Consider the following 27,255-nt stretch of genomic DNA (forward strand, 5'->3'; position numbering starts at 1 on the left):
ACACATTACCAAAGGGCACAATCTGCTACAGACTATCCTTGTCCTTCAACAGGAAGAGTCAGCTGCAAAAATAAGCAGCTCATCTTTGGTTGGCATGGCTCACCCTCTGCCAATACTCTCAAGGATCACTATATTCAAACAGTGAATGGATTCCACTGCGATCTTTGTACCTACCAATGAACTAGGAAGAAGCATGGGTTGAACTGACTGTTGCACAAAAGGGAACCCCTGCATAAAGCAGGCCATTTGAAATAATCTCATGCACACTACTTTTTAAATCTCAGAGCAGGAGTTGACTCACTTGGATATTCAAAAAGATAAATACAGTTAAAGAAGCATATACCTTGGGGATAAGAAATAGTTTATGAGCAGGAACTACAAATTAAGATTTATGTTCCATTTCTATAAAGCACTAGAAGTATTTTCAAGCCTGAGGTCAAAACTATGACTGTGAAATTTCTTGGTTCTCAGGGCCTTAAGAGATGAATCACCCTTTAATATTTTAAATTGGGGTAGTCTATTTGGCACCCTCCAGATGTTTTGGACTACAATTGCCACAATCTCAGATCATTTACTAAGTTGGCTAAAGTTAGTCCAAAACATCTGGAAAGTGCCAGTGCTAAATCGTTTACCATGGCATTCTCACAAGATGAAGTAAAGAGACTCAGATCAATAACATATTTCTAAAGCTTTTTTACAAGGACAGAAACAGCATCCAGGTCATGTATTTGGCTTTCTTTACTACTTCTTTGAATGAACAAACACACCATTGTTCACTTAGAATATGTGACACTAGAAAAAGTCAAAGTAAAATTAAAAAAATGAAGTGAGCCATAAATAATAACCATCCTTGATTAATTTAATAAGGCATACATGTACTTATTAAATGAATATAACATCCTGCACTGGAAGCAGCAGAGAGAACAATGGGATTTCACATTGAATACTTAGTTTAATCAAGGCTGGTTCCAAACATGGCAGCAGCTAACCTTTGTTTTTTCATCAACAACTCTAAGTCCATCTGCTGAAACCCACAGGACTGCTTTAACCGCTTTCTTTCCGCTCTTGCAGGGAAGGAAAAAGAGAAACATTATTACTGCTGTGCTGTCAATCAGGCTAGCTGCCAGCTTCCTCCTTCCAAAAGCGAGTGTGTAGATGATATCCAACTTCAGTAAGAGTGCCCAAAGCCAGATATTCATACCAAACAAAACCTCCAGAGAATCAAGCTGAAGCCAGTCTTTCAAGAACATAGTACAAAAGGAAGGGGAAAAGAACAGAATGAGTCAAGTAGGTCAATAAATTCATGTAAAGGCAAAGAATTCTAGCTTAAATTCTTTACCTATTAAAATACAAAATAAACTGTCAGTTAATGCTGATGCTTAAGGAGTTACACCACAAGTAGCTTTTGTTGCAAGTTTTAGCAATGAGTGCTCTTGTTCTGACTTCCCAGCACCCTATTTTGCTCTAGCATTCATGCAGCACCACCATCAATTATGGCACTGATTTTAATTTCCAATAGTTTGTTTCCCTGCTTCATGTCAAGCATTAATATTAAATGATTTACTTTAAAGTTACTGGCTACACAAAATATCCTTGTTGGTCTAAGTATGTTTCCACTAGTGTACAGCCACAAGGCATTGTGAGGGTGGTGGGCCAAAAAGGGAAAACAAAATACTTCTCTCTGCCACCCAATACCCCACCTTACTCTTCAATATATCCTTCCCTTTGTCTCCCCAATTCTGCCCCTTCCTGTCCCCTTAAGAGAGATGCATACGCAGATAAAGACACCCCCCCAAACCATAGAGCAGAAAACAGGTTTGTGTTGGAGGAAGTGCATAGTGGTAAAACGTAAAGCTGAATCTTCAAGCGAGTTCATGGGATTGCTTGTTGGCTGAAGCAAGTTAGTCGGTGCTTATTTCGACCAACAGAATTCCTACCACTGCCCCATGCAACACCTCCCAGGGCTGTTCCCTTCTACTGGGGAATCCTTTGAAGCTGGAGGAAAGCAAGCATGTGCCAGAGTCCTCACCCTGGAGAGCTTGGTGGAGAAATGACAGACCCACTTCCCATCCCATTATTTTGAGAAACAAAAGTCTCTGCCGAGTTCCTCTTATTTGTTAGCTTTCATTTCTGCACACTGCCTCAGAGAGGGGCAAATTGATTAAAAGTTCATAGATTTGTGATTGCTTTTAGAAGCAAACTTTGCATATGTGTTAAGTTATGCATGACTAAACTCAACCTCTCTCTCTCTCTCCCCCCGCCCCCAGAATGCCAAAAATATCAAATTTGTATTTGCTAATTTTATGCTAGCAAGTATTTAAAAGTTTAAGTGTGTGAACGAGAGCCACAAAAAGTTTGCAAGGAGTTAAACAGGATTTTGACATTTTTGGAAGCCCTGCCTGATTCAAGTGTTACCTCCCTTTGGTTCATGAAAGCTGGGCTTTACAGTAACACGAGCAGCTTACATCATAGAATTCTCTGCACTGGGGACATCAGCAGACATCTAAAGAATTGCTACTATGAGAGAGAGGCTACACCACTTCCTTCTTCTGCAGTTACGCCTGTGCAAACACAAGGACCCTATTGTCTGGGGCACAGGACAGAGGCAATCCATGTCACAAATGATGGACCATGTTAGTTTATTATATTTTCTGCATAGTATTTTAAAAGTAAAACAGGATAACCCCCTTGGGGGAGCACAATACATGCCATGAAATTTCAATATGTACAAATCCAGTAACTTACATTTACAGTACGTTTGAGTCAATCAGTTGTGTCATGTTTCCCCAAAGTTCTTCACACAGTTTGGTTTCATGTCAAGGGTCTTTTCTAGGCATCTATCATCAAGGCTGTGCTTCTCCTGCCTGGGCACAGGTTTCCTACATTTATATCCCACCTTTCTTTCAAGCAACTTGAAGTGGCATTTATCTGTCCTCCTCCCCATTTATTCTCAGAGCAATCCAATCTGTATGATCAGGCTGAGAGGCAATAACGAACCCAGTGAATGGGAATCTGAACACATCCTTTTGTCGAGAGGAAGCCATTTTCCCTTACCTAGTGCAGTGCCATTAAGTACAATTGTGAATCCTGAATGCAATTACAAGCAAGATGTCATATTCACGCCATAATCCCCCAGCACCACCTTCTGGAATCAGTCAGCCAGGTAGAAGTAGAACTACTGCAAAGCAGTGCCTCCAATCCCCAACCCAGCCAGCCTATCCATAAGGATAGCATGGTTGATGGTACTGAAAGCTGCTGAGAGGTCCAGGAGAACCAAGAGGAATGTACTCCCCCTGTCCCTTTCCCAGCCCAGGTCATCATACATGGTGACCAAGGCAGTTTCTGCCCAAAAACCAGGCCTGAAACCAGACTGGAATGGGTCCAGATGGCCAGTTTTCTCCAGGAGAGCTTGGAGTTGTCTGGCCACCACCCACTCGCGCACCTTGCCTATGAATGGGACGTTGGGGGTGATCTCTGTGTCTAGGTTTGCCCTCTTCAGGATGGTTCTGATCACCGCCTCCTTTAGGGAAGCCAGAATCCAACCCTCCCTCAGAGAGGTGTTGACAACTCCTGGACCTAGCTATGCATCCCGTTCTTGGCTTTGCTGAGCAGCCACGAAGGGCAAGTGTCAAGTAAACAAGTGGCAGGACAGGCTTGTCCAAGCACCTTGTCCACATCCTCAGGCTGCAACAATTGAAATCTATACAACCAAGGTGGACCAGACTGTGCTCTGGAAACCTCCCGTTCAAGGACCACATTAACTGTGGAGTCGAATTTGTGATGAATCTGAGCGAATTTATCCCTGCATAGACTCAGCATTTAATTTCCCTCCATGCCTGCAATTCCAAAATTCATAAAATGTATTTACTTGTGAAGCTCTACCACTAAGACAAAAGGCATCTTAATGCTAGGTGTGCACCTGCTATGCCTGAAGCCCTAATATAAGTGTACATTTAATACTTCAAACAAGATGTAGATGTTTATCAGTAACATAAAATACAGATTATTCCACATGTACACAATTTTACCTTTTTAAAAAAATCTGAGTATTTAGTAGTGGCCTGATGGAGCCAAAAAGACTTTCCCCTTTTCCACAAGACATGAAATTCAAGCCAAACCTGAAATACTAGATGGCCCACATGTATGGCATACTGACTAAAATAGCAAGGTAAGAATCAAGAGCTCCTCACTTCAAATTTCATTTCTGCCATAAACTCTTTAAAGTGGCACTAGGCAAGCCACTCTCTCAGCCCCACAATAATTATGCGAAGTATTTCCAATATTTGAAAGTGCTATCTACTTGCTACTGCTAAATTAAAATATTCTGTATCAAAAAGGTTCAAGAAATGGTACTGAGTTCACTATAAAGGTCTATCAGCCATGATGGGTGAAGAGAGAAGCCATGCATAACAGAATTGCCTGCTTTCTCAAGCAGTATGCATCAAGTAACTTTGCTTCAGAGAAAATGGCTTCCTCAGTTTATATATGCAAAAGCAACACTTTAACAGGCTATTCCTTACTACCTCTAGGCAGAAAAGAGAATAGTGTTCAGACCCTTACAATGACTTTGCCATGAAACTGTGTGCACAGAACAACATTAACAGTTGGATTTCGGTACAAGTGCAACACACCCACACACGCAATTAAATAATACTATTCACCAGTTTATCCCTGCTTTGGGGTATCCTAATGACTCCCAAGATGACACACTTAGTACCTAGCACCACCAACTGAGGTAGTTTGTTCTACTATCAAACTGATTGTATCATTAGGATGTCCTTTTTAACATTGAGTTAAAATATTTTCTTTGCAATTTGAGCACACCCATTTTTGAGCTCTACATTACCAAGCAAGAGAAAACAAAATTGTTCCATCTACAATACCTTGCAAAGCATTCCCTTTGCCTTTATTTACTTTATTGTGTTACAATAAACACTTTATTGTGTTACAACCTGGAACTGAAATTGGTTTAATTGGCACCTGATGTGCACAAAACACTCAACACTGTGAAGATGTGGCACAAAAACAAACCAGTGCTTGTTGGTAGCATAAGTGTTCACCCCATGTAGTGGTTTTGAGTGTGGATCTAGGACTCAGATGGATCTAGTCCCAGTTCAGTCATGGTACTAACCGCGTAACACCAGGCCAGTCACAAACTCTCAGCCCAACCTATCTCACAACCTGTTCCAGCTCTGTCTGGCTGGACAGGGACCTTTGCGTAAACAACTCCTCTCAAGTTCTATCACAGATTCTCAATCAGATTAAAGTTTGGGATTTGACTTGGCTGCTCTAAGACATTCAGGTTCTTAGAATGCTACTGTTACTTTGACTGTGTGTTTAGGGTCACTGTCTTGCTGGAAAGTGAAAAATGGGAAGCAAACTTAAATGTGGAAAAATATTGTGCCTCTATGCATTTTGGAAATCAACTTCTTCAGGAGTTGAAAATCACCTGTTTGATTTTCCCATATCAGCTGTGGATCTCTCCATCTCCTACAGAGGTATTATTTGCCTCCTGCTTGCTCCTCTGAGTAATGCCCTCCCTTAACCAGTTACTGAGTTTTGGTGGAACTCTCTGCACAGACAGAGTTGAACCATATTCTTCCCATTTTGTAATAATGGATTTAACAGCACTCCAGAAGTTTGTTATACATTTTTACAGTATAATCCAACTCGGACTGATGCTTTATTCCAGAACAGTTTTGATAGCTCCGTGGGCTTTCCGAAGCTGTTTAGATATGCTCTTCAACATACTCTGGAACTTTCTGGAAACAGGTGATGTCCAGAAGCAGTGGGTTGCATCAGAGCTTATTTAGGCATGTCACAACAAAGAGGCAAATATTCAAGCAACCAACAAGTGCCAGTCTGTTTCTTTTTAACTTCACTTTTGTGTCTCAATAACATTGTTTTGCATCTTTACAGTGTTGAATATCTTGTGTGCATCAAGTGATAACAGTACCAATTATACCCATTTCAATTCCACAACACAATGGAGGAAAGTCAAAGAGACATGAATATTTCTGCAAAATCCTTCAAGTATTTGAAGACAGCGGTCCAATTATCTCAATTTTTTCTTCTGACTAAATATACCCAATTCTTATCAAGAAACCCCAATCAATGATGCACACCGTTAACTTTTCCCAGCTCACCCACTCACGTGCAAACCACTTGTGCTTTCCTGCTATATCCTATGCCTGTGTAATTTAACATGACTACCATGTATTAAAGAACTGCTCACATGGAGGAGAGTGGAGAAAACTGCAATGTTAGATGGTTTAGGACACAGGTATCAGAAGGATGATTTTCTCCTATACCTCAACAAGCATACAGGTTTGTTAAGTTCATGGGACCTGCTCCAGAAGCCAACCTACAGAAGTTAGGCTAGCACCCAAGAGGAACAGAATCTTTTCTATGGTGACACCGTAATCATGGAACGTGCTTCCCACCAATCCTTTACTTTCTTCTGTTTCATACACCAAATTAAATCTGGTCTTTTATTCAAGCCTTTTATGAGATATGATGGGTACTGTTTATTTCGGTATTATCTTGGCTTTGTTGTTTTGTGTCAAACCTTGTTCTTTGTATAGAAACACATATATAAGCCACTTTGAAGTTTACCTTGTGGAAAGGCAGGTTGATAAATTTGAACACATTTGCACTTTCAAGAGCAGATCTCTTCCATTATTGAGTGGAAAACAATGCCACTCTAAAGAAATATTCATTCTCTGAGAAGTTTTTACCAAAGATACCAACAATTATGCACCCTTTCATTCCTGGCTGACTGGAATGGAATAAACCATTCTGCAATGTCAAATTGACTTTTTGGGATAATGTGAGACTCTTGAGGGAAGGGTAAGGGGAAAACAAAGCCTGTTTACCAGTTCCCAGAGTTAGCTGAAGCCAGTTTTGTGGGACATTCTTAGACATAGCAAAGCTATACTAGGGATGTAACTCCTTATAGCGCAAACACAATGAGGCATTAAACTTACTTTTCCAAAGAAGCCTTTGAAGAACTTCCTTTCCTGGAGGAACAGGGGGGACAAGTTGAATGCTATTACTGTAGGTAGCTAAAATGTCCCAAGGTTTCAAACCAACATATACATAAAAATGGGAATTGGAAGGAAAGTAGGTAATGTTTAGAGTTGGCCACAGAGAATGTGACAGGCTGATGTGAAAAGTTCCATGAAAATGCAAATAAAAAGGCATTACATGGACTTTTATTAGGATAGGCTTTAGCTCTGAAATTGGTGAAAAGAGGAAAAGAAAAATCAGACCCAATTTCATGCAAAATGTTTACTCAATTTTATTTGTCCCCCTGGCTTTTAGTATGGTTATAAGCCCAACTTGGCAGCAGACTTGAAAACATTCCAAACTGTGTGATGGTGACTTGAAATTAACACATTAGATCAATTAAAGTCTTTTCAAAAGTTTGGGATAAAATCAACATTTCTCAAATAGCATAAGACAAAAACAATTGGAGGGATTCATCCTTTCTAGTCTCTTTGATAACATGCTTATAAGCTTCCACTATTACTTTCCAAGCTAAATTTATCACCGTGACATTAAATGGGTAATTGTTATGCCAGGGGTTCTTTTGAATCTAAATTCTTTTACTAAAAATATTCCACAATAGATTTTGGTCAAAAGCCCACAAAATATGCTTTTGTATATTGCCCTTTTACATGTTAAAGAAACTCTTCAGTAATTGTTAAGGAAACTAACTGCACTGTTTAAGAGTTCTCTGCTCTTTTTTTTTTGATAAAATATGAAAAGTAATGTATCATGTGCAGATTCCAGATATTTGAAATCCACAGGCAAACAAGCAAAGTGCTGCATTTTTGATGGTGCTGAGCATGACAGCTTTTATATTTTATTTTACATGCAATTTTAGAATGATTTACCTAATTCAGAGGTGAACAAAAGCCTAGATGTTTTTCTTGGCTATATTCAATGAACACTAAAAGGCTGAAACACGTAACACTTTAAATTTGTTCCTGTGATAAATACTATGCAGCAAGCCATTCATGTCCTTTGGCATGACATAGGGATAAACTATTTTTCTTCACCTCATAAACCTCTAGAAAAAATATTTATGGTGGTTCCAATGCCCTGTAGTGAAATGCTGCATGGTCTTCCCACATGGTGGCAGCAGTTACAGCAACCAAGTGGCAGCTTATTCACAAATATTGACCTGTTTTGCATGCAACAACAACCCAGATTATGAGCTAGGTACGCCTTGTGATTGAGCTATGAGTTGGTGCTGAACGACCAAGAAAGACAATCCTTAGTTTGTTGCTGGATTGTGAACTCTGTGTTATTCATAGATAACATCCAACCATAGGGGTGTGTGCATAACAGCAATAACCAATTCAACAACAAACCACAGTTCAATGAAAAATCCATAGTCTGCACTCTGGTCGTTGTTACATTTGTACCACATTATTGCCTCCTATATATTACACACCTATGATTCTCTTTTATGTTTCCCTTGAATGTTTTCACCATTCTAGTCTCGACAAGGGGTTACCACTGTTATTATGCCTCTTTTCTTTGCCTCATGGCAAATGTAGAGAAATATCTGATATTACTGCCTAAACTTGTCTCCACTAGCTTATACCTGCCAAAGAATTATCACGATGTTTTACACAAAGAAAATGAGTAGGATGGTATAAATTGATGACCTGCAACAGCAAGGCATTGGCCTTGATGGCCTTCTTGGTCCCTTCCAACACTATTCTATGCTTCTATGAAAAGATGGGTATCACCACTGCCAAGTTAAGCATTAAATATCAATACAATCAGCCTTCAGGAGATATGTCAGAACTCGGGAGGTTCATAAAAGCTACCTTTTTAAAAACAAGACTATAATTAGTTTCATTTTCAGAAGCTGTTAACATGAAAAAATTAGTTGTTCCAAAGAAAGCATTAGGTAGAAAGCATGCAAAATGAATTTAAGGGTAGCCGTGGAAGTTAATATTCAGAAACACCACTAATATTTTAAACACACTTAAGTTATGTTTCTTTTACCTGCTAAAACAAGAACATATATTAACAAATGTATCATATTTGCAAAGAAAAAAATATGACACGTTAAGACACTAACACTAAAGACAATTTTAACCAAATTAGAGGATGAAGACAATACAACAGATAGACAGCTTCCAACATAGTTCACCAATGAGCAAATATAAGCCAGTTTATTAAAAGGAAAACTAGAAAAACTACAGTTTAAAAGTCCTCTATACAACTATGTACTACTGCATCAAAATAGGAGTGTCAAATTTCACAAAATTCCAATTTTACATCTAATTGGGGTTGTATCATAAGATCATATTACTAACTGAGCAGATGTCATGTCTTAAATAACTGGAATAGAAACCAATCACATAAAGGCACTGCTTCAACTATTGAGCTCAATCAGTCAAGAACATTTTTAAAATGAGTATGAATGCTTGATCATAAATTTCCTAAGGCATGAGTGGGCAACATGTGATACCCTCCTTATGTTTTGGCTTATAATTCCTATCATCTCTTACCACTGGCTAGGGCTGATGGGAGTTGTAGGCCAAAATGAAGTGCTGACTGCTTTTAACTGGCAGGTAAGCTGTTTGACTTAATTACTCAACAACTGTTTAGTTGTAATGTCACAGTTGTATCTTGCTAACAAAAATTCAGAATCGTCTGTTCCACATGCAGTATCTTCCTTACAGGTTAAGTTCCTTAATCATTTTGGATACAATTTACAGAACATCATATTCTTCTAGTGTTAACCAAGTGTTGTTAACTGTACTTGAAACTCTTGGTATGCCCTTAATTCCAGCAGGATCCAAAATGAACCAGAGTTATGTACTTAGTATAATACAGCATATTAGGGTTGACTTAATGCCATTTCCAGCATATATTTTTCCTCCCCTCCACTCCTGCTGATTAGTACTTTGTAATATTCTAAAGTGTTAATTCATATTCTTCAAAGAACCATTAGGAAAAACACCAGTAAATTGTGCCACACGCAGGCAGCAGGAGGCAATTAAAGCATAGAAATTCTCCAATATTCCCACCCACCCTCCTCCAGTTAACTTAGATAAATTTGTGTCTACATCTAAAATGAAAAGGCAAAATGTCCCTAAAAAGAAAGAAAAAGTATGGCTTTATATCTTTAGGAGAAGCATTGCTTCATAGAATATTTTGGCCTAATTATCTAAATTTAAAATATGTGACAGGTCTACTGAAAACACTCCAGAGCAACCAGAAAAAGCCACTAAAGTTTCTATGGTAGTACAGAAAGGAACACAAGCACACATTAAAAAAAGTTCAGCCATTTAACAGTTAGTCAAACATAAATCAACTTCAGGTTGACAACATCAAGTTACTATATCTATTTTGACAACATCAGGCCTCTGTACAAAAACAGGTGTATTTTACTGCCCTTGAATGACTTATAGCTTGTTCTGAGGAAAACCTTGTTGTACTCTACTGGAAGAGACTTGGTTGCCTTGTTAAAATGGAAGTTCATTCTACTAAACTGTAACTGTATTGAGGCTAACAAAAAACATACATAGAACCTGTATGTACGGATAGAAAAGCAAAGTTAAGAATGAACTCCACTCTTGGATGCTCAACATTCTCTTGATGAAAATATGCCTTTCAAGTGACTGAAAAGGAACTGAATACATCAATGTCATTTACTAGAAGAACAACACTAAGTCAATATTGATAAGGCTTGATAGGCATGTCTTTGCATATAGCTGCATGAAACACTCATCTAACCATTGTAGCAAAGTGCTTGACAAAGAAAAAACACGGAGAACAGCAAGTCTAAGATTTCATTATACATTTTGTTTGGAGCACCAAGTAAGAACTGATGGGGTATAACTATTGTTTCTTATAAACTAGTCAAGACAAAAAACAATGAGAAATTGGAGGTGACATCTAATCAGAACAGCAGAGTTCACTAGGAAGTTCTTGAGAAGATGCCATCTTTAAATGTCCTGTGTGTGACTGAGAGAAGAGTTTAAGCAGAGCTTGAGTTGTTTCCATGCCACGCAACTTAAAAAGCACAACGTTTCTTTAACAATTTGACTGTACTACCAAGCTTAAAATTGTATGCTGCTATCACTGAAGTTTTAAAAGTTAACTGCTCTGAATAAGTTTTTAGTGGTATTTATTTTTCTTATTAGCTGAAGAATATAAATTTCACAAGTCTTCAAGAGACTACCGCCATCTCCTTCATGAGTGGAAACAGACATCAAGAGCAGAAACTGCTCTACAGACCTTTCATCAGTTAATCATTTTGACCCCAAAATGATATAGAGAAGTCCAAGTACATGCATACTACATACAGTAATTCTCATTCCCATTGCACAGAGAAAAAATGACTATCCAGAATATTAATCTGCCTAAGAAGATAATGTGACCTGTTTAAGAAGGACTAAGACTTTTTCGAAAAGACAGCAAATACAACCAAAGTTTTTCAGAACCTTCTGAAAGCACAAGAAAGCTACTACAAATAGGAACCATAGTTTTATCTCTTCCTTCTAACTTATACTGGCATGCATCAGTAACTATATATAGTGCTTTAAGAAAAATGTTTTAGCTCTTTCAAAAGATTCTTGTACACACTGAAACTGGATATACTGGCATAATGACAGCATTTTAATAAGCATACATACAGCTTTCAGCCTCTTCACAGCATCTTCACATATATGCATTCCTCTTGATTCATCTACTTCCACATGTCCCAGATACTGATAGGAAAAGTGAAGAAAAAGATAAGATCAGAGAACTCATCTAGATTAGCTCCATTGAATTCAAGCACACATTCATTTTGGTGAAATATTTCAGTGTTTTTATGTTCACTGTACATATGGACTACAGACTATTAAGCAGCAGGTGGATCTCTAATTCACATTTACATTGTTTTGCATTTGAAATAATCCAACAAAAATGCAGGTTGCTTACCTGTAACTGTTGTTGTTTGAGTGCTCATATGGGCTCTGTGCCTGCGTGGAGCCTCTTGCCAGGAAGATTCAGTAGCTGAGAGTGTTTTGACAGGAATCCCTCCCCCACTCCAGCATCCATATAAAAAGGAGGAGCTCCCACCACTTCCCTCAGTTCCAAAGGAGACTACCTGGTGGCCTCAGAACCAAGGCAGGATCAGTAATACCAAGCTTGCATTCAGGGAAGTAGTACAATGATGAGTAAAGACAAAACAAAAGGAAGCACAGACAGCAAAACATAGAGTGCTCAGGCACCTATAACACCCAGAGGGGCAGGTTGGGTTGTGTAAATGCCCAGATGATTACTCAGAGAATAAAAGTTACAGGTAACTAACTTGCCTTTCTGTTTCGTGGTCTCTGTGCATCACAAATATGAGCAACAAGCATGTGTACACTGCCTGGATGGTGGGTTAGTGTCATCGCTGGAGTATGGATGACAGGACTGCTATCCCGAATACACAATCAGCCCTGGCAAGAACATCAAGTTGGTAACGCTTGGTAAAAGGGATGGTGTCAACCAGGTTGCTGCCTTGCACAGGTCTGGTAGTGGGACGGCTGCATGTATGCTGTCAAAGTCACCACTGCTTGAGTTGAATGTGCTTTCAGCCACACTGGGAGTTGCAGTCCTGACGGTTTATAGAATGATACAATTGTCCACATCACCTAGGCTGAAAGTCTGTGTGGTGAGAGGGGCTTGCCCTTTGCCTTGACTCTGTAACAAACAAAAAGTGTGGGAGTCTGACTACATGATTCTGTCCTGGAGTGGTAGAATGCCAGTGCCCTACACACATCCAGGTTATGCAGCAAAGACTTCACGAGACTGGACAGGGATGGAAAAAAAGTGGTAGAACAATGTCCTAGTTCAAATAAAATGAAGATAATGGCCTTCAGAAAGAAGGAAGGATCTGGCTGCAGCACAACCTTATTCTGATGAAAGCCATGGTATAGAGGATCTATCCATAAGGCACTGAGTTCACTGGAGCACTGTGCAGATGTAATTGCACCCAGGAATGCAACCTTCCACAACAGGAGATGGAGATTAACCATTGCCAAGAGCATGAATGGCTTCTGCAAGACAAGTGACAATGTCAATGGCATTAGCAATTGAGTAAGGCAAGTGAGTGTTCTTCAGTCTGTTCAAGAAACACCTACTCACTGGATGCAAAAAAGCCAGCAAGCCCTGGATGGTGTTGTGGAAGGAGGAACTGACTGCCAAGTGAACTCTGATAGACCATGTCTTCACTCCATGCTGAAGCGGCAAAGCAAGGTAGAGAAGAATCTGTTTGGAGCATCTCTTGAGCATTTCTTCAAGGAGAAAAAGGCTTTCCACAGAGTCCCCCAAGACCTGAAGTTCCTGTGCAGTCTTCGAATCCATCTGCAACTTGGGAACATTGAGACTCCTCCTAGATCCCAGTAACATGAACGGTGGTCAAGGTGATGTGTTTGCATACACACTAGCCCCAGATTTGAATGGCTAGCTGTGTTAACAGAATCAACCTGGTGTCTTGCTGTTTGTTGTTAATGCAAAACACCACTGTGGCATTGCCCATGGCCATCTGCACATGGTGTCTGCAATACTATTAAAGCTTTTTTCACTGCAAGCAGCTCAAAGTGATTCATGTACTTAGTGGCTTCCAACTCATTCCATGTTCCTGTTTTTGCAGGAAGTCACAGTCAGCTCCCCATTCAAACAGGGAGGCATCTGCCAAGACTATAAAAAATAGCTTGGAACCGAGACATTCCCTTGGAAAGGTTGGTGCACTGAGTCTACAAGGTGAAGCTGGATGATACCATAACAGGCATCAAATAATTTCCATGGGCGGCTGACCACAGTATCAAAGGTGTGACTAGATCACAGCTGAAGTGGTCACATCTAGAGTCTGGCCAAGGGAACTAGTGAGATTATTGTTGCCATGAGCCCAAGAAGCTGTTGAATTTGGAGAACCAACATTACATGTTGCCATTCAAGTTTAGAAGCCATCTAGACCAATGCTGCTGCTTTAGGTTCTGCCGCTATGATGGAATCAGTGTGCACCCCAATGAAGAGGATGGACTGGGAAGGGGAAAGAACAGATGGATAGGCAGAGGCTCAATCTATCCAACAAAGCACATTTGGTGTTGATGGCCTTTAGCAATTTGGGCCTGGACAGAGCCACAAACAGTCAGTTGTCCAGGTATGCAGAGGTGGGTGCACACTATAGATGGGCACTTTGTAAAAACCCTGGAGGAAATTAAAAGTCCAAAGGACAAAAAACTAGAACATCTTTCTCCCAACTTGAAAGTGAAGGAAATGTCTATAGGACAGTGTTACTGCAATGAGAAAATGAGCATCATTGAAGTCAATAGAAGCAAACCAGTCCCCCCCACTGGGGTAGGGGGAGAATGCCTGGTAGAGTGACCATTTGGGAATTTTTAGGAGAAATAAAATAACTATGGTCCCCCAGGTCCAGGATCAGTCAAAGCCCACTTCAGTACCCATAAAGTATTGTACGAAGCACCCACAGTGAGCAGATGGAGTGGTGATCCATTCAATTGCTCTCTTCAAAAGGAGAGAGACTCTCACCCATTAGTGCTGGACAGAGGAATGTTACATATACAGTACTGATCAAACTTTATCTTAAAACCCCTCTGGATGATCAACAACACACAAGTGTCCAATGTAATTGCCTGTCAAGCAGGCAAGTGGGGAGAGAGAGAGCCCTTAAAATCAGAAGGAATAGAAATGGATACAAGGGCTACCCCAAAACTCAGTCATCACCTTCTCTCTCTACCCCTCCTATTGGAGTGCCTTTGCCCCTGATGAGACCAAGTAGCACTGTCTTTCCACTCATGAGAAGGCAGTGGTGGTAAGCACTGTGCTTCTTCTGGGATGAAGGGAAGGATGATACCCTGCCCAAAGCACTTCACATCCAGTGGTAGAATATCAGAAGAAACCCATCTTCTTCACCATAGTCGAAAGATCATGTCCATGTGATCATTTGTCATAGCAACAAATATCATGCCCCCATGGAAGGGCAGGTCCTCTATACAGAAACAGGCTTCTTGCATCAGACCAGATGAGCACAGCCAGGCATGCCTGCTCAAAACTACTGCATCAATCATCGCCTTTGCTCCACAATCTACCTGGTACCTGGTGGTATTAATCTGTATCCTGGAGAGGTGCACTGCCTTGCTCTGGAACAGTTGCTGAGGTCCACTACTGTTCAGCCAGGTAATCACAGAGGGAGGCCAAGGAGAACAACTGCTACCTTGCCATAATAGCCTGATAGTTTTCCACCTTTGGTCCCAGAGCTGTCAAGGCACAGACGCACCTCCCAAGAATAGCCAGGTGGCATCCCTCAGTGTCAGAGGAAGTGGAGTGCTGGCAATGCAACCTTCCTTGACATCAGGACAGCATACAAGTCCATGTGGAGGGTCATATGTGACACCTTGATAGTAAAAGCCCCCAGGTCAAGAAAAACTGGCAAGGCTTTGGAGTGGGTTAAACTGATCATCTGTCACAGACCAAAATTTGGGAGCAGGTGTGTTCCCTGAGGTTATTAGCTCTGGTGGACCTCAAGCCAGAGATGGGGCCACTGGTACTCTCGCAGCTGTGGCAAGTGGAGGGAGACAAGGTGGAATATCACCGATTTCTCCCTCTGATACCAAGGCTGAGATTGACTCATGCCTCAGTACTGTTGTGGTGTCTTGCATGGTTGTTTCCAAGGTGGCCGGTACCAGCTCGGAGTCCATCCAGTGCGGCTTAGTCTTGGCAACTGAGCAATCTTTCGGTCTTGCTTCTTCAGCCCTCTTGGACAACTTTTCTGCCTTTTCAAGCTTTGCCAACTCTTCCGGAGTCAGCAATATAGCCACGGATGGAGCTACAGATGGTGCAGTGACTGTGACAGAAGGTATGGGCCTCTGTGAAGTAGCAGAGGCTGCTGCTGACAGGTAAGACAGCTCCAGCAAGCCCAGGGCATCAACCACACAGAGGGCCTTGCTGCAGAGCTCTGGGTGAAGATGATCAGCCTAATGTTTGTCAGCTTGTTTAGTAAAATGCCTGGCGATGGAACAACATGCCTTTCACCTAGGCACATGAGGCAAAGAAAGCACCCATTAGCTCTGCACTACATACATTTGTGGAAAGGTGCCTTCGTTGCCATCAGGGAAGTCAGAATGGTAAGACAGAGGGAGAAGGAGAAGATAATTCAAGGAGAAGGTGATTGGGAAGGGAGAACAAAGAGGGTTTGTTTGTTTTTTTGTTTTTTAAAATGAAAGAAGGTTAAAAGGGGAGCAGTTAAAGAGAAAAAAACTCATGAAGATTCTGAAGGAGCAGTGTATACAGAGAAAAGACACTCAGAAAATAAATAAAAGGGCAAGATAAAAGGAGAAACATGCTCCAAGAGAAAAAGTACAGAGAGAACATCTGAAGGCATGGAAGGCAAAGATGAATTGAGGGAAATAGCAGGAGCTCCTCCTTTTATATGGACCTCAGGGTGGGGAATTTTCCTGGTAACAGGCTTCACGCAGGTGCAGAGCCGATAGGACTATGAAGAAGAACACATTCAAAAGGGAACATCCCACAAAGCAGAAACAAACAAGAATTCAACAAAGGTAGGAGAATGTTTTACTGATCCAATATACAGCCGAATGCATTTTCTACTATGAATTCAACAGGGTTGAGTAGTAATGGCAAAGAACATGTCCGCTAGCTGAAATAATGTAACAACAGCCTTCACAAAATTTGAGATTCCATTACTATTAAGCAACCTCATTTGCAAATATGAAAGCTGCAATGAAAGTGAGCTCTGTGGAATATTCTTTTAAGCCAATTTTCTTTTGTGCAAAACTCACTAGCTTTGACTCCTGTCACAGACCTTTTCAAAGTAAAAGCAGACACATTTCAGCCAGCTCAGTTTAGAAAACTTCATTTTCATCAGCTTTTTTTAAAAAAGTATTTTTTTTTAAAAAAAAGTTATTGTAAGGACCTCTACATAAGGCCCTTACAATAACTGTAATTAATTACAAACAAGCCATTTGGAGTTTTTAAACAAATGCTATACAGAGTTTAATAAATAAAAGCTTGAGGCAGTTGTACTGGACTATTTATTTATCTTTATATCACCCAATAGCCAAAAGGACTACAACTTCCATAATCCCTTGCTAGCATGCTTGTTGCAATGCTGGCTGTGAATTATGTGAGTTACAGTCCTGCACATCTTGAGGGCTCCAATTGGGCAAGGCTGCCTTACATAGTAAACTAGGACCAAGATCCAAAAATGGGATACATACAGCTAAGGGTATACTTTCATTTCTGCAACATGCTCAGTTTTAGCCAAAAAAGCCTTGTACTTTTTATAAAGTTCAGCAGCCTTATGCTCCAATATAGACAAGTAGAAGATGTACAGTTTAATCTCACACATAAATTTCCACGAAGCCTGGCCTAAAAATTTTCAGAATATTGAGTCTCAAATTTTTAACTGTTTCAACCTCATTCCCTAATGGCATGTCCCTACCCTGGACTGATTACCTCTAAAGGAATGCAGTGTTCAGCAGGTGAAAAAACATTATCCATCCCTGCTGTCAACACTAGAGCTATCTTGAGAAATGATTAAGATATTCTTTCACTACAGCAAATGGTTCTGTGGTTTTTCATTAATCCTGTTCACACCAGTGAAGAATGTTCTGCAGACTGTTTAGTCAAATTCTACTTATTATGAAGTACAGCATTATGCTAACTCTAATATAATGTCAACTACTGACAAACACTACAGTTTAACAAAACTCTAGAACCAGCTTCTAATTTTCACAGATCATTATGATCAATATATAGCAATATGACTGCTTTGCAGTTGTATGTCTGACACTTGACCAGCCTTGTTCCTACAAAGAAAGTTATATCCATTAACCCAACCATGATTCAAGAAAGTATACAAATGTAAGTCCACAATGATCATTACGATTATATTAAATTATATAGGTTTGATATCCAAGGGTTGATAGATAACTGGTTGATATGCAAAGTAAAAAGGTGACCAGATTAAATAAAATTCCTTTATTCCAAGAGCAATTATTTTTGTCCTATTTCTAGTAGGACTGAAATCTCATTCTAGCCTACATTGATTTAACAGTTCTGTCATTGCTGCAATAAACATCCATTAAGGGGACCTGGAACAGAATAAACTATGCAAAGCTACTTCAAATAAAGGAACATTTTAACATATCAAGTATTGCACAAAGCAGCAATATTCATTGGCTTAATGAACATCAACCTTAAAACTATTAAAACAACAAGACAACAGTATTCGAGCTGCTCCAAACCCTGCAAAGATAATATTTTTCTTAGGACTTTGAAAACTTTAGCTGAAAGAAACTTGAAGTGCCTCTTGTGAGTTTTAAGTTTGCACGACATTGCAATGCATTGTGGGTAACTAAATATGGTGGTTGTTTTTTTAAAAAGCGTGAACCTGGACTGGAAGCAGTATCTGACTGTTTCCCACAGGAAACTTTGTTTGTGGGCCACAAAGCAGCTCTGCCAACAGATGGCTTGTTTTATGGTTGATGTACCTATGACAGGTTGCTGTTTCATCTGAACCTGGGTGACTGAACCCTATCACAAGTATAGGGAGGCAGCGAGTGAGTATTGAGCAAGAGAGCAAAATCTCCTTGCTGAGCTTTCACTGGCCACCATTAGTGATAGCCACTTTGGCGTGACCATACTGTATCAGTCTCCACCATGCAAAGCTCAACCCCTTCTGTGATAACTGTAGCTGTTTCACCCTTTTTTCTCAGACTGTTTTCATGATCTCTAAAGTGATAGATATTGATAACTTCTTCAAAGTGCTTTAGCAGCACACTGGAGCAGCTGTCACTGGTTCATTTATTCCTTTTCTTGTGTCTCTGGTTTGCACAAATTGGTTAATAGTTTTTTAAAAAAGACTATGTGCTGATAGTTCAAAGTTGCACAAATACGCAACTACAGCTATCCCAAATGCTGTGCTATTGTGCTCTTTCCATGAAGGTAAGCACTTTCCTGCTAGACTATGTAAACACACAGAAAACCTCTTAATAAACAGAACAAGTAAACACATTCCTATTCTGTGAGACCCTATCAATTCAAAGGCCATCTCTTTATTTTTTCTATGATTATATTAGTGTTCTCATTACCCTCTATGGGTAATGAACATGATTCCCACTTTCGTTATTTAAAGAAGAGGACAGATAAAGCCAGGATCTTCCTGCTCTTTCTCCCTGCTACATCAAATAACATGTCACCATATTTTGCAAATCTGGGATCCATGCTCATCTTCTCCTAGGATATATACATAAATGCATTGTTCCAAAGTTACATGGTACAGATTTGTGAAGAAAATAGACGCTCTAAGAGTGGTGGGAAAAAGCAGTTGACAGAAAAGGTGAGCAGGCTCATAGCAACCATGGAGGTGAAACACAGCTGGTCTCTACACTTGACTTTTGAGGCCCCATAGCCTGGTCTGACATTGTAGCCACAAATGCCTTCTCCCACACAAATGTGAAGAACCTAAGGGAGCAGTTGTCACAGGTATGTTCAGTGAACATCAGGTAAAATCTTGCCCTGGAGATCCTAGATATAAGGCTGAAGTTAGCAGCAGCTAATTACTGCACACAGAAGCCCAAGAACAAGAAACACCAATTAGTTATGTTTACATACACCAGTCCTAAATGAACTTTGCCAGGTTGCCCTGGTTCATGTGCAGGAGTGGAAATTTTCAAACTTTTAGGAAAGGTCACAACTTTGCAACCCTTATTTGGTTAGCCTGTTCTGCCATTTGTGATGACTCTGACAGCAGTCCCAAACTCTTCAGCCCACAACAGTTACTGAGGCCATCTGGGAATCTCTAGTCTTGTCATGTTAGACATAGCACATTATTGTGTCTTAGTAACTTCAGGGAAAATATAAGAATCCTGGGCTCTGAGTTTATCCAATCAAATCCTTTTCTGACTGTTCAACCAGTAACATATATTAAACATGCTACTGGAATCACGTTAGTCTCCTGGCCTCTCCCCATTCATGACAGGATCCCAAACTGCTGTCCAGAGCATGGAAAATATGAGCTTGCTGTGGCTACCAAAGGGCCAGATAACTCCTTCATTCATCCTAGACATGCCAAGAAAGACACCGCTTCTGCTGGCCTTTGGAAGCTGAGGTATCACTGCCAAAAGGCAGGTAACACATTATTCTGCCACCCTGCTTCTCCACATTTTACCCAGGCTCCCCACAGCCAGGCCACCTAGTTTCTTACCTTGCCATGGCAGAAACCTGTTTCACACCTCTCTTTAGTCATCTCTATTACAAGATAAGTGAAAATAAATACAAATTCAGGAAAAAATAGCAAGTACTAATGCTGGCCTGGAAAACTGACAAAACCAACTTTTTCTATAGAATGTTTATTTCTTAAGCACCCAAAATACAATGAAAAAGCTAGGAAGTAAACAGCCCATTAGCATTCTCAATCAAATCTATAGTATTAATTTCCTTCTACTCTTTTGTGTATTCCACACAACCATGTGACAGCTGGGAAAAGCAGGACAGGAGCTGGCTTAAAATCAGCCATGTTCCAAAGCACAGCCTCATTTAAAAAAACTACTTTCTAGCTCACATGACTGTGAAGAGAAATAACATACATGAGCAATGTCTTCTGAAAAAGAAAAGGTGAGTGTTTAAAATTCACCATTTAGCTTCCTTAAGCTCCACTCATTTGGAAAAAGGTTCTGGATACACAACACAAGCCCAGGAGCATTAAAAAGTGATTCCTGTTTGAGAAGTGATACCAAGATACCAAACAACATGAGCAATTCAATACTCTATCGAAACATAGGACTAGCTGTAAAAAATAGAACACAATTTTTTAAAACTGTGGCAAAAAGTATGAATCACACTTTTTGCCTTAATGAACAGCTTTCTATATTTAACTCTGTATAAAAACTAAGCATTTCTGACTAGTGTGGAAGACATGTAGATTCTTTTATTTCATATACCATGCTGCAACATTTAATCAGTTTGTTTAAACAGTTAAAGACATTTAGATCTTAACTTGCCCCCAACTAAGTTCTAGATATTAACAATATTTTATTCCAAAACCTTGCAGACTCAGAGCATTCACCATTTCTTGTGTCATGAGTGCCTGTAAGACGCTTGCTGTAAAATGTCCCTGTGTATAATAAAAAGTATGCCCTTTGTTTTACTCATGTGCAAATTCAAACTGATTGCTTTTTTAATCAGCTGACATATCTAACCTTACTGATATACTGGAAGAACAAAAGAGAAAATGTAGGAAGTAATACAAAAATATCACTTCCTGATATATATTGCAATAGTCTGTTTAGGCTAATTCAAAATCACAAGAAGTTTACAAGCTTGCATCTCTCTTCAACGGACAAGATAGATTTACGTATGTATGTATGTATGTATGTATTTATTTAGGGGACTTCTATGCCGCCCTGTTCGCCGAAGCCTCGGGGTGGCTCATAACCATAAATAAATAGAATCGATTAGGCTAATTCAAAATCACAAGAAGTGTATAAGCTTACATCTCTCTTCAACAGAAAGATTGATTGATTGATTGATTGATTGATTGATTGATTGATTTAGGGGACTTCTATGCCGCCCCATTCGCCGAAGCCTTGGGGCGGTTCACAACCATAAATAGAATCCAATAAAACAATATAAATTAACAATATAAATTAAGTTGCCCTGGCCAAAGAATAAAATAAATAAATAATATTAACAATTAAAATAACATTTGAATAAAAAGGTCTTCGCCTGGCGCCGAAAAATAACGATATTATTATTTTAAAGATATTAAAAAGGGCAGACTAGATGTTGAGATGTGAGAGCCAGTGTGGTGCAGTGGTTAAGAGCATGGGCCTGGGACTCAGACGATCTGGGTTCTAGTCCCCGCTCGGCCATGGAGACAACTGGGTGACTTTGGGCCAGTCACAGACTCTCAGCCCAACCTACCTCACAGGGTTGTTGTTGTGGAGATAAGATGGAGGAGGAGATGTAAGCTGCCTTGAGCCCTTTGTAGGAAAAAGGCAGGATATAAATCAATCAATCAATCAATCAGGTTGACTACTTGGTCAAGAGTCTTGAAATGATATGAAAGAGAAGAGACTGCAGATATTAAAATTAGGCTGTACCAGGTGAGGTGCTAGTGCAGGTTTCAGTGTCCCTAAGAACCACTGGGTAGAATAAAGTCACAGAAAATCGTGAATCCTCCATCTTTGTAGGAAGATTAGTGATGTGACTTGTTTCACACAAATAAAGCAGACAGTTCCTGTAACTGCTGCTTAAAGTAACCAAGCACACGCATACACAGGATTTAGAAGTGCATTATAGGGCTGAAAAAGAGAAGCTCACCTTAACAGCAAAGCTGCATTTCCCAGTCCGAACCCCTTCTTCATCTGTCTGCCACTGGTGTGGCCTACTGGCTTCAGGGACATAGACATCTTTCTTTCTCCTAAAACTCTGCCGTAATTTATTCATTGCTCAATGTTTGTGCCCTACAAGAAAAAAAGAAACACATTCAACAAAGTTAACTTTCCCCTTACCATACTGAAGGTCTTGGACAAATAAAGAACCAGGCTATCTTATTCCTCCAATTTAGAAAAATCCCATTAAATATTATACTTTCATAGGAGAAGGGGACTTTTTCATGGGCTCCTCCCATGGTGCTTCCATAGTTTAGTCCTTCTATTACTTTCTGTAAGGCTGTAGCATGAATAAATGCATCCTTGAAAACCCAATCTATGCCATGGTTAGAAGACATGGGGGTGGGGCATTCTTACTGCATGGGTTTGATCAAATGCATTCAGATAACCAAAGGGCATTCAGATAACCAAGCTCTTACACAATGCATGCAAATATTTCATGCATCCAACTTATTATTCTCCCAGCTTAGCTTTTATCTCCAGATGTAAGGAGACAATAGATCTCCTAAAGACTCCGAAATTAGGCTATGAATTAACTTATATGTTCTCCTACTTCCCAAAATAAAAGCAAGCCAAAGTATTCTACTTTAAGAACCGATGTTGATGCTTCAAGAATGGACATGTTCGGGAAATTATTTGCATATACAAATAGCTCTTCCTGTCACATCCATTCACAAGCAAGTTGCAGTTCTCTTAAAGCCACCATGGTTATATTGCATTTTTAAAAACAAACATCATCATTCAGTCTTTTAAACACCATTGTGATACAACAGAAGAAAAAGGCAGCTCAGATGTTACAGGAAACCATGACTTCCTCTTACACAAAATAGCTCTGCCTAACCTGAGTGCTTTTGCATCTTCTTCACCTCACCACCTCTTTCATACAGCAGGGGGAAGAACTTAAGAATAATACACTTCTGGTTTTAAATTAATCACTTATCTTCCCAAATCCCCAAGCATACAAAACCATTATTTTTAAACTATGATTTCAGAGCAAGTCAGGATCTGAAACTACCTCTAAATATTGCCTTGTGCTTGCATGCTATTTAACAATACACAGTTTAAGGGAACTGTGTTTTAAAATGGAAAGAAAAAGTCATTGGTCTACTTCTTCTGGGTGCTAAAGAGAAAAGCAGAAGAGGGATCATGCAAAGCTCACCACAGCAAAATACATGTAACAGAAAACCATTCTTTCTTGTTACATCTGCATTTGGTTTACGTTGTACCTGAAATACAGCGCACCTCTTACATGTGGATCTTCCTACTTGATTCCCTGGACTGGGGCTATACTTTCAAACTTCTATTAATACCTCCCCACTTTTCCCATGGGGGCTACAGAACAAAACAGTGAGTCAAGAGCCAGAAAAGCAAGAACAATCTGTTAGCTTAGATACATTCATATAAATAGAATATTCCATATAAATAGAACATTCCACTTTCCTTGCACACACAGAACATCAACTTTGCATTTCTCGGTATCAAAGAATGAAAGCCTTATTGAAATTTTCTAAAAGTACTCTGGGACTGTTTTAAGGGGATGTGGGGACTCATAATGATTCTTTTCAACCAAATTAAATGTTGAATTGCCTGGACAATCTCATCTAAGCATTATGGAAAATCACAACACAGGTGTTCTGAAATGGAACACAGGTGAAGACTATGCAGTTTTTTTGTAATCTAGCTTGTCTTTCACCTAGTCTACCTATATATTTCCAAATGAGACACTGGATGTTCACAAAATTTGAATATATTTTCCATCTCCTTTGTCATGTTAGTTCTTATTAATGAACTAAGAAAAAAGTTTAGGATAAATCACCAGCTTGTTGGAGATGTTTAAAAGCTTGTATGAACATTCCCTCTGGAAAAAGAGGGAAGCATTCTGCATAGTTTAATGAATTCATTCAGAATTACTCAGACTTGACATGTGAAGTTTATGTAGTATTTATGTAAAATAATATCAATACATTTCACCAAAAACACGTTTCACTCAAGTTACTAGCCTTCAAACAGAAGAACTTGATTAAAACAAAAACCAAAAAAAATGGCTCAACATCACTGTACAAATCACCCGCTTCCTCATGCTAGACAGGTATGCCAAGATACCACAGTGCCTCCTATGATACTAAAATGGGAATTACTATAGAAATTGATATTTTTGCAAAGCTGGACTATTATTTAGTATGAGCAGGGCAGTTCCCTTCTGCTTGTACGGCTTCATCCACAGTGTAAAAGACACCTTCCTTCCTTCATTCATTCACCGCTCAGGAAGTTACTTCTTTTGATGTATGCGCCTCGCTACTATTTTCCTAAGTTGAGCTCTTCTTCAGTCTCCTCATTCTGTCCTATTCTGACTTACCACAGTAGGTGTGCATGTTCAGACTATTCCCTAGCCAACTAGCCATAACTAATAATGCAGTTGGGAGGACTGCTCTGCCTTATTTCCAAATATGGCCCTGATCAGCTCCTCTGAGCCAATGATGACCTAGTGTTCAGCTGGTCATCTTAACAGTTAACTGTACACTGTAGGCTATTCATTAATTGCAGAAAACAGAATGTGTAGAATTCATTGTAGGAACAAGGGAGGAGCCAGAAGTAAACTAAGGAGGAATCTCATGAACCACTAAGAACAGGATAAAAGTCTGGCTTCAGAAACACAGTATCATAAGGAGATGCAAAGCAGCTGAAGACTGTTATATCCAAAATGACAAATTGAGACTGCTCATTTCCTTAATGTGAGCCACAATAAATTGAGGAATTACACTATACCAGGGGTTGGCAACCTGCGGCTCCAGAGCCACACATGGCTCTTGAATCCCTCTGCTGCAGCTCCGTCACCCAAAATACACATCACAGCCGCCGATCTGCCACCGAGGCTCCGAGTTACAAAATACCAATAGGTGATGATGAGGCATCCACCCAGGAATACTAAGCTAGCAGGTCAAGTAAATTGCAACATTGCAGGGAAAAAGTGGAACAAGCTTCCTGCAGGCTCTCATGTTACAGGAGCTGCGGAAAAGATTCTCTTTGTCCAAATGTAATCTCCTTCCTCTGAATGAATTGTGACAGGCTTGGGACCTGTCACAATTCACATCACTTGACTGTTTATCTGCTAATCAGTCACTAAACACACCTATATCTGCGACTTTCCCTGATAGGCCAACCATGGATAAATCAAAGAAAAGTTCAGTTTCTGAAGAAAACCAAATGTTTAATGATACGTGGGTAGATTCATTTGCTTTTACTGATGATGAACTTATGGGGTTTGCTGTTTAATACATGCAGCCCTTTAGCACTGACTTTGACTCTGCAGGAAGCTGTTCTCCTATTCAAAATATATGAAAGGAGCCCTACTAGTTTATAATGTAAGATTAAAAATAACAGTTTTTAGTGACTGAACAAGAGCTGCAGCTAAATCATAATGAAGATATACATAGTATTAAGGTAAAAAAACAATATATGCAGTGTTATCTTCATTTTAGATGTCAAAAAGGTTTTGCGGCTCCCGGTGTTTTCTTTTGTGTGGGAAACAGGTCCAAATGGCTCTTTGAGTGTTAAAGGCTGCCGACCGCTGCACTATACCATCAGTTATATACAGTGTTTTAAGCCACTACAACAGCGGTCCTCAAACTTTTTCAATAGGGGTCTAGTTGAAAGGCTGTGGTGACCTTTGCAGGCTGGTGAACATCCTTCATAGCCACTAGAGCTCTGTCCCAAAGTTCTTTTAAAGACGGCTTTCATTATTCTTCCTCACCTGCTTTGTAAACACCTGGCAGTGAGGGCATTTGTTGACTCGATGACCCTCACCCAAGCATAACAAGCAGAGTGAATGGCTATCTGTAGACAGCATTTTTACTCTGCAATTCGCACACTTTCTGAAGGCAGGACACTATCCCATCAAGGAGAAGAAGAAGAAAGAAGCAGAAAGGTAAGGTCAATAAAGGGCTTTTACAAAAAAATATGTGAGGGATAGAGGGTGGGGGGAGAAAGTGATGACGTGAGAGAGAAAAAAGGGATAAGTATAGGAATAAGTGAAGGTAGGAAGAAAAAACAAGAAAGAAATCTGAGGTATATCTGAAAGATTGTTAAAAGACAAGAGCAATGAGGGAGCCCAAAGCAAAGCGAACAGCAGTTCAAAGAGGTCTGACAAAGGGTGGGAACTCTGCCTATTTATATGAGGAGGCAAAGGAGGTGGGCTTCTGCCAAAACATCTAGAGCTGAGTGAATCTGAGTAAAGCTGAGGCTTCGGCAAGGGGTGGCATAGAAATGTTCTAATAATAATAATAATCTTCCCAAATACAGGCACTGTACAGGCACAGCACTCATATGTGTGTGCACATGCTGGTAACTTCTAGGTTCATTTCTGCCATGAGCTCTTACTTAGGGCTACACTTGAGCCAACTCTAGAAACTGTAGCTAGTACAAAACATGCAGCCAAGCTGATCTATGGGACATCATGAAGAACTATTGCTAATATTAAAATTTCTGCACTGGTTGCAAATTTGCTTCTGGATACAGCATAAGGCGTGGGAACTTACCTATAAAGCCTTTCATGGCTTGAGTCCAAAATAAATCTTCAGGAGCACTTTTGCCCATATATTCTGCCTCACCCACTATTGTCTTCTGGGGATTATCTTTTGAAGTTTACTTCTTCAAAATTAATGCCAACTACCCACAGGACTTTCTCAGTGGATGCCCCTAAACTACAGAACAGCTTGCAAGAAGAAATGCATCAGATATCCTAGATGGCTACCTTCAAGAGGGAGATAATTTTTCCAACAGGCCTTCTCAGAGTAGATCTCAGATTAGTTTTATT

At 39.9% G+C, this 27,255-nt stretch overlaps 1 protein-coding gene across 6 annotated transcripts in view; it reads right to left on the minus strand.

The window, feature by feature from the left end:
* The window catches only part of NUMB (NUMB endocytic adaptor protein), an 80,856-nt gene that overhangs the window by 12,774 nt on the left and 40,827 nt on the right, over positions 1 to 27,255 (minus strand). For 3 of the 6 annotated variants that reach the window (XM_044436066.1, XM_044436064.1, XM_044436061.1), the window contains exons 2-5: positions 22,372 to 22,514; positions 11,667 to 11,741; positions 6,987 to 7,019; positions 990 to 1,064 (exon numbers count right to left, since the gene is read on the minus strand). In XM_044436066.1, coding sequence (XP_044292001.1) covers positions 990 to 1,064; positions 6,987 to 7,019; positions 11,667 to 11,741; positions 22,372 to 22,497 — 309 coding nt within the window. In that variant the 5' untranslated portion in view covers positions 22,498 to 22,514. The remainder of the gene's footprint in view (positions 1 to 989; positions 1,065 to 6,986; positions 7,020 to 11,666; positions 11,742 to 22,371; positions 22,515 to 27,255) is intronic. The other 3 variants (XM_044436062.1, XM_044436065.1, XM_044436060.1) reach the window with 2 other exon arrangements.

The sequence above is a fragment of the Varanus komodoensis genome, unplaced genomic scaffold (genome assembly GCF_004798865.1).
Source record: "Varanus komodoensis strain SLA01 unplaced genomic scaffold, ASM479886v1 scaffold3, whole genome shotgun sequence".
NCBI classification, from domain to species: Eukaryota; Metazoa; Chordata; class Lepidosauria; order Squamata; family Varanidae; genus Varanus; species Varanus komodoensis.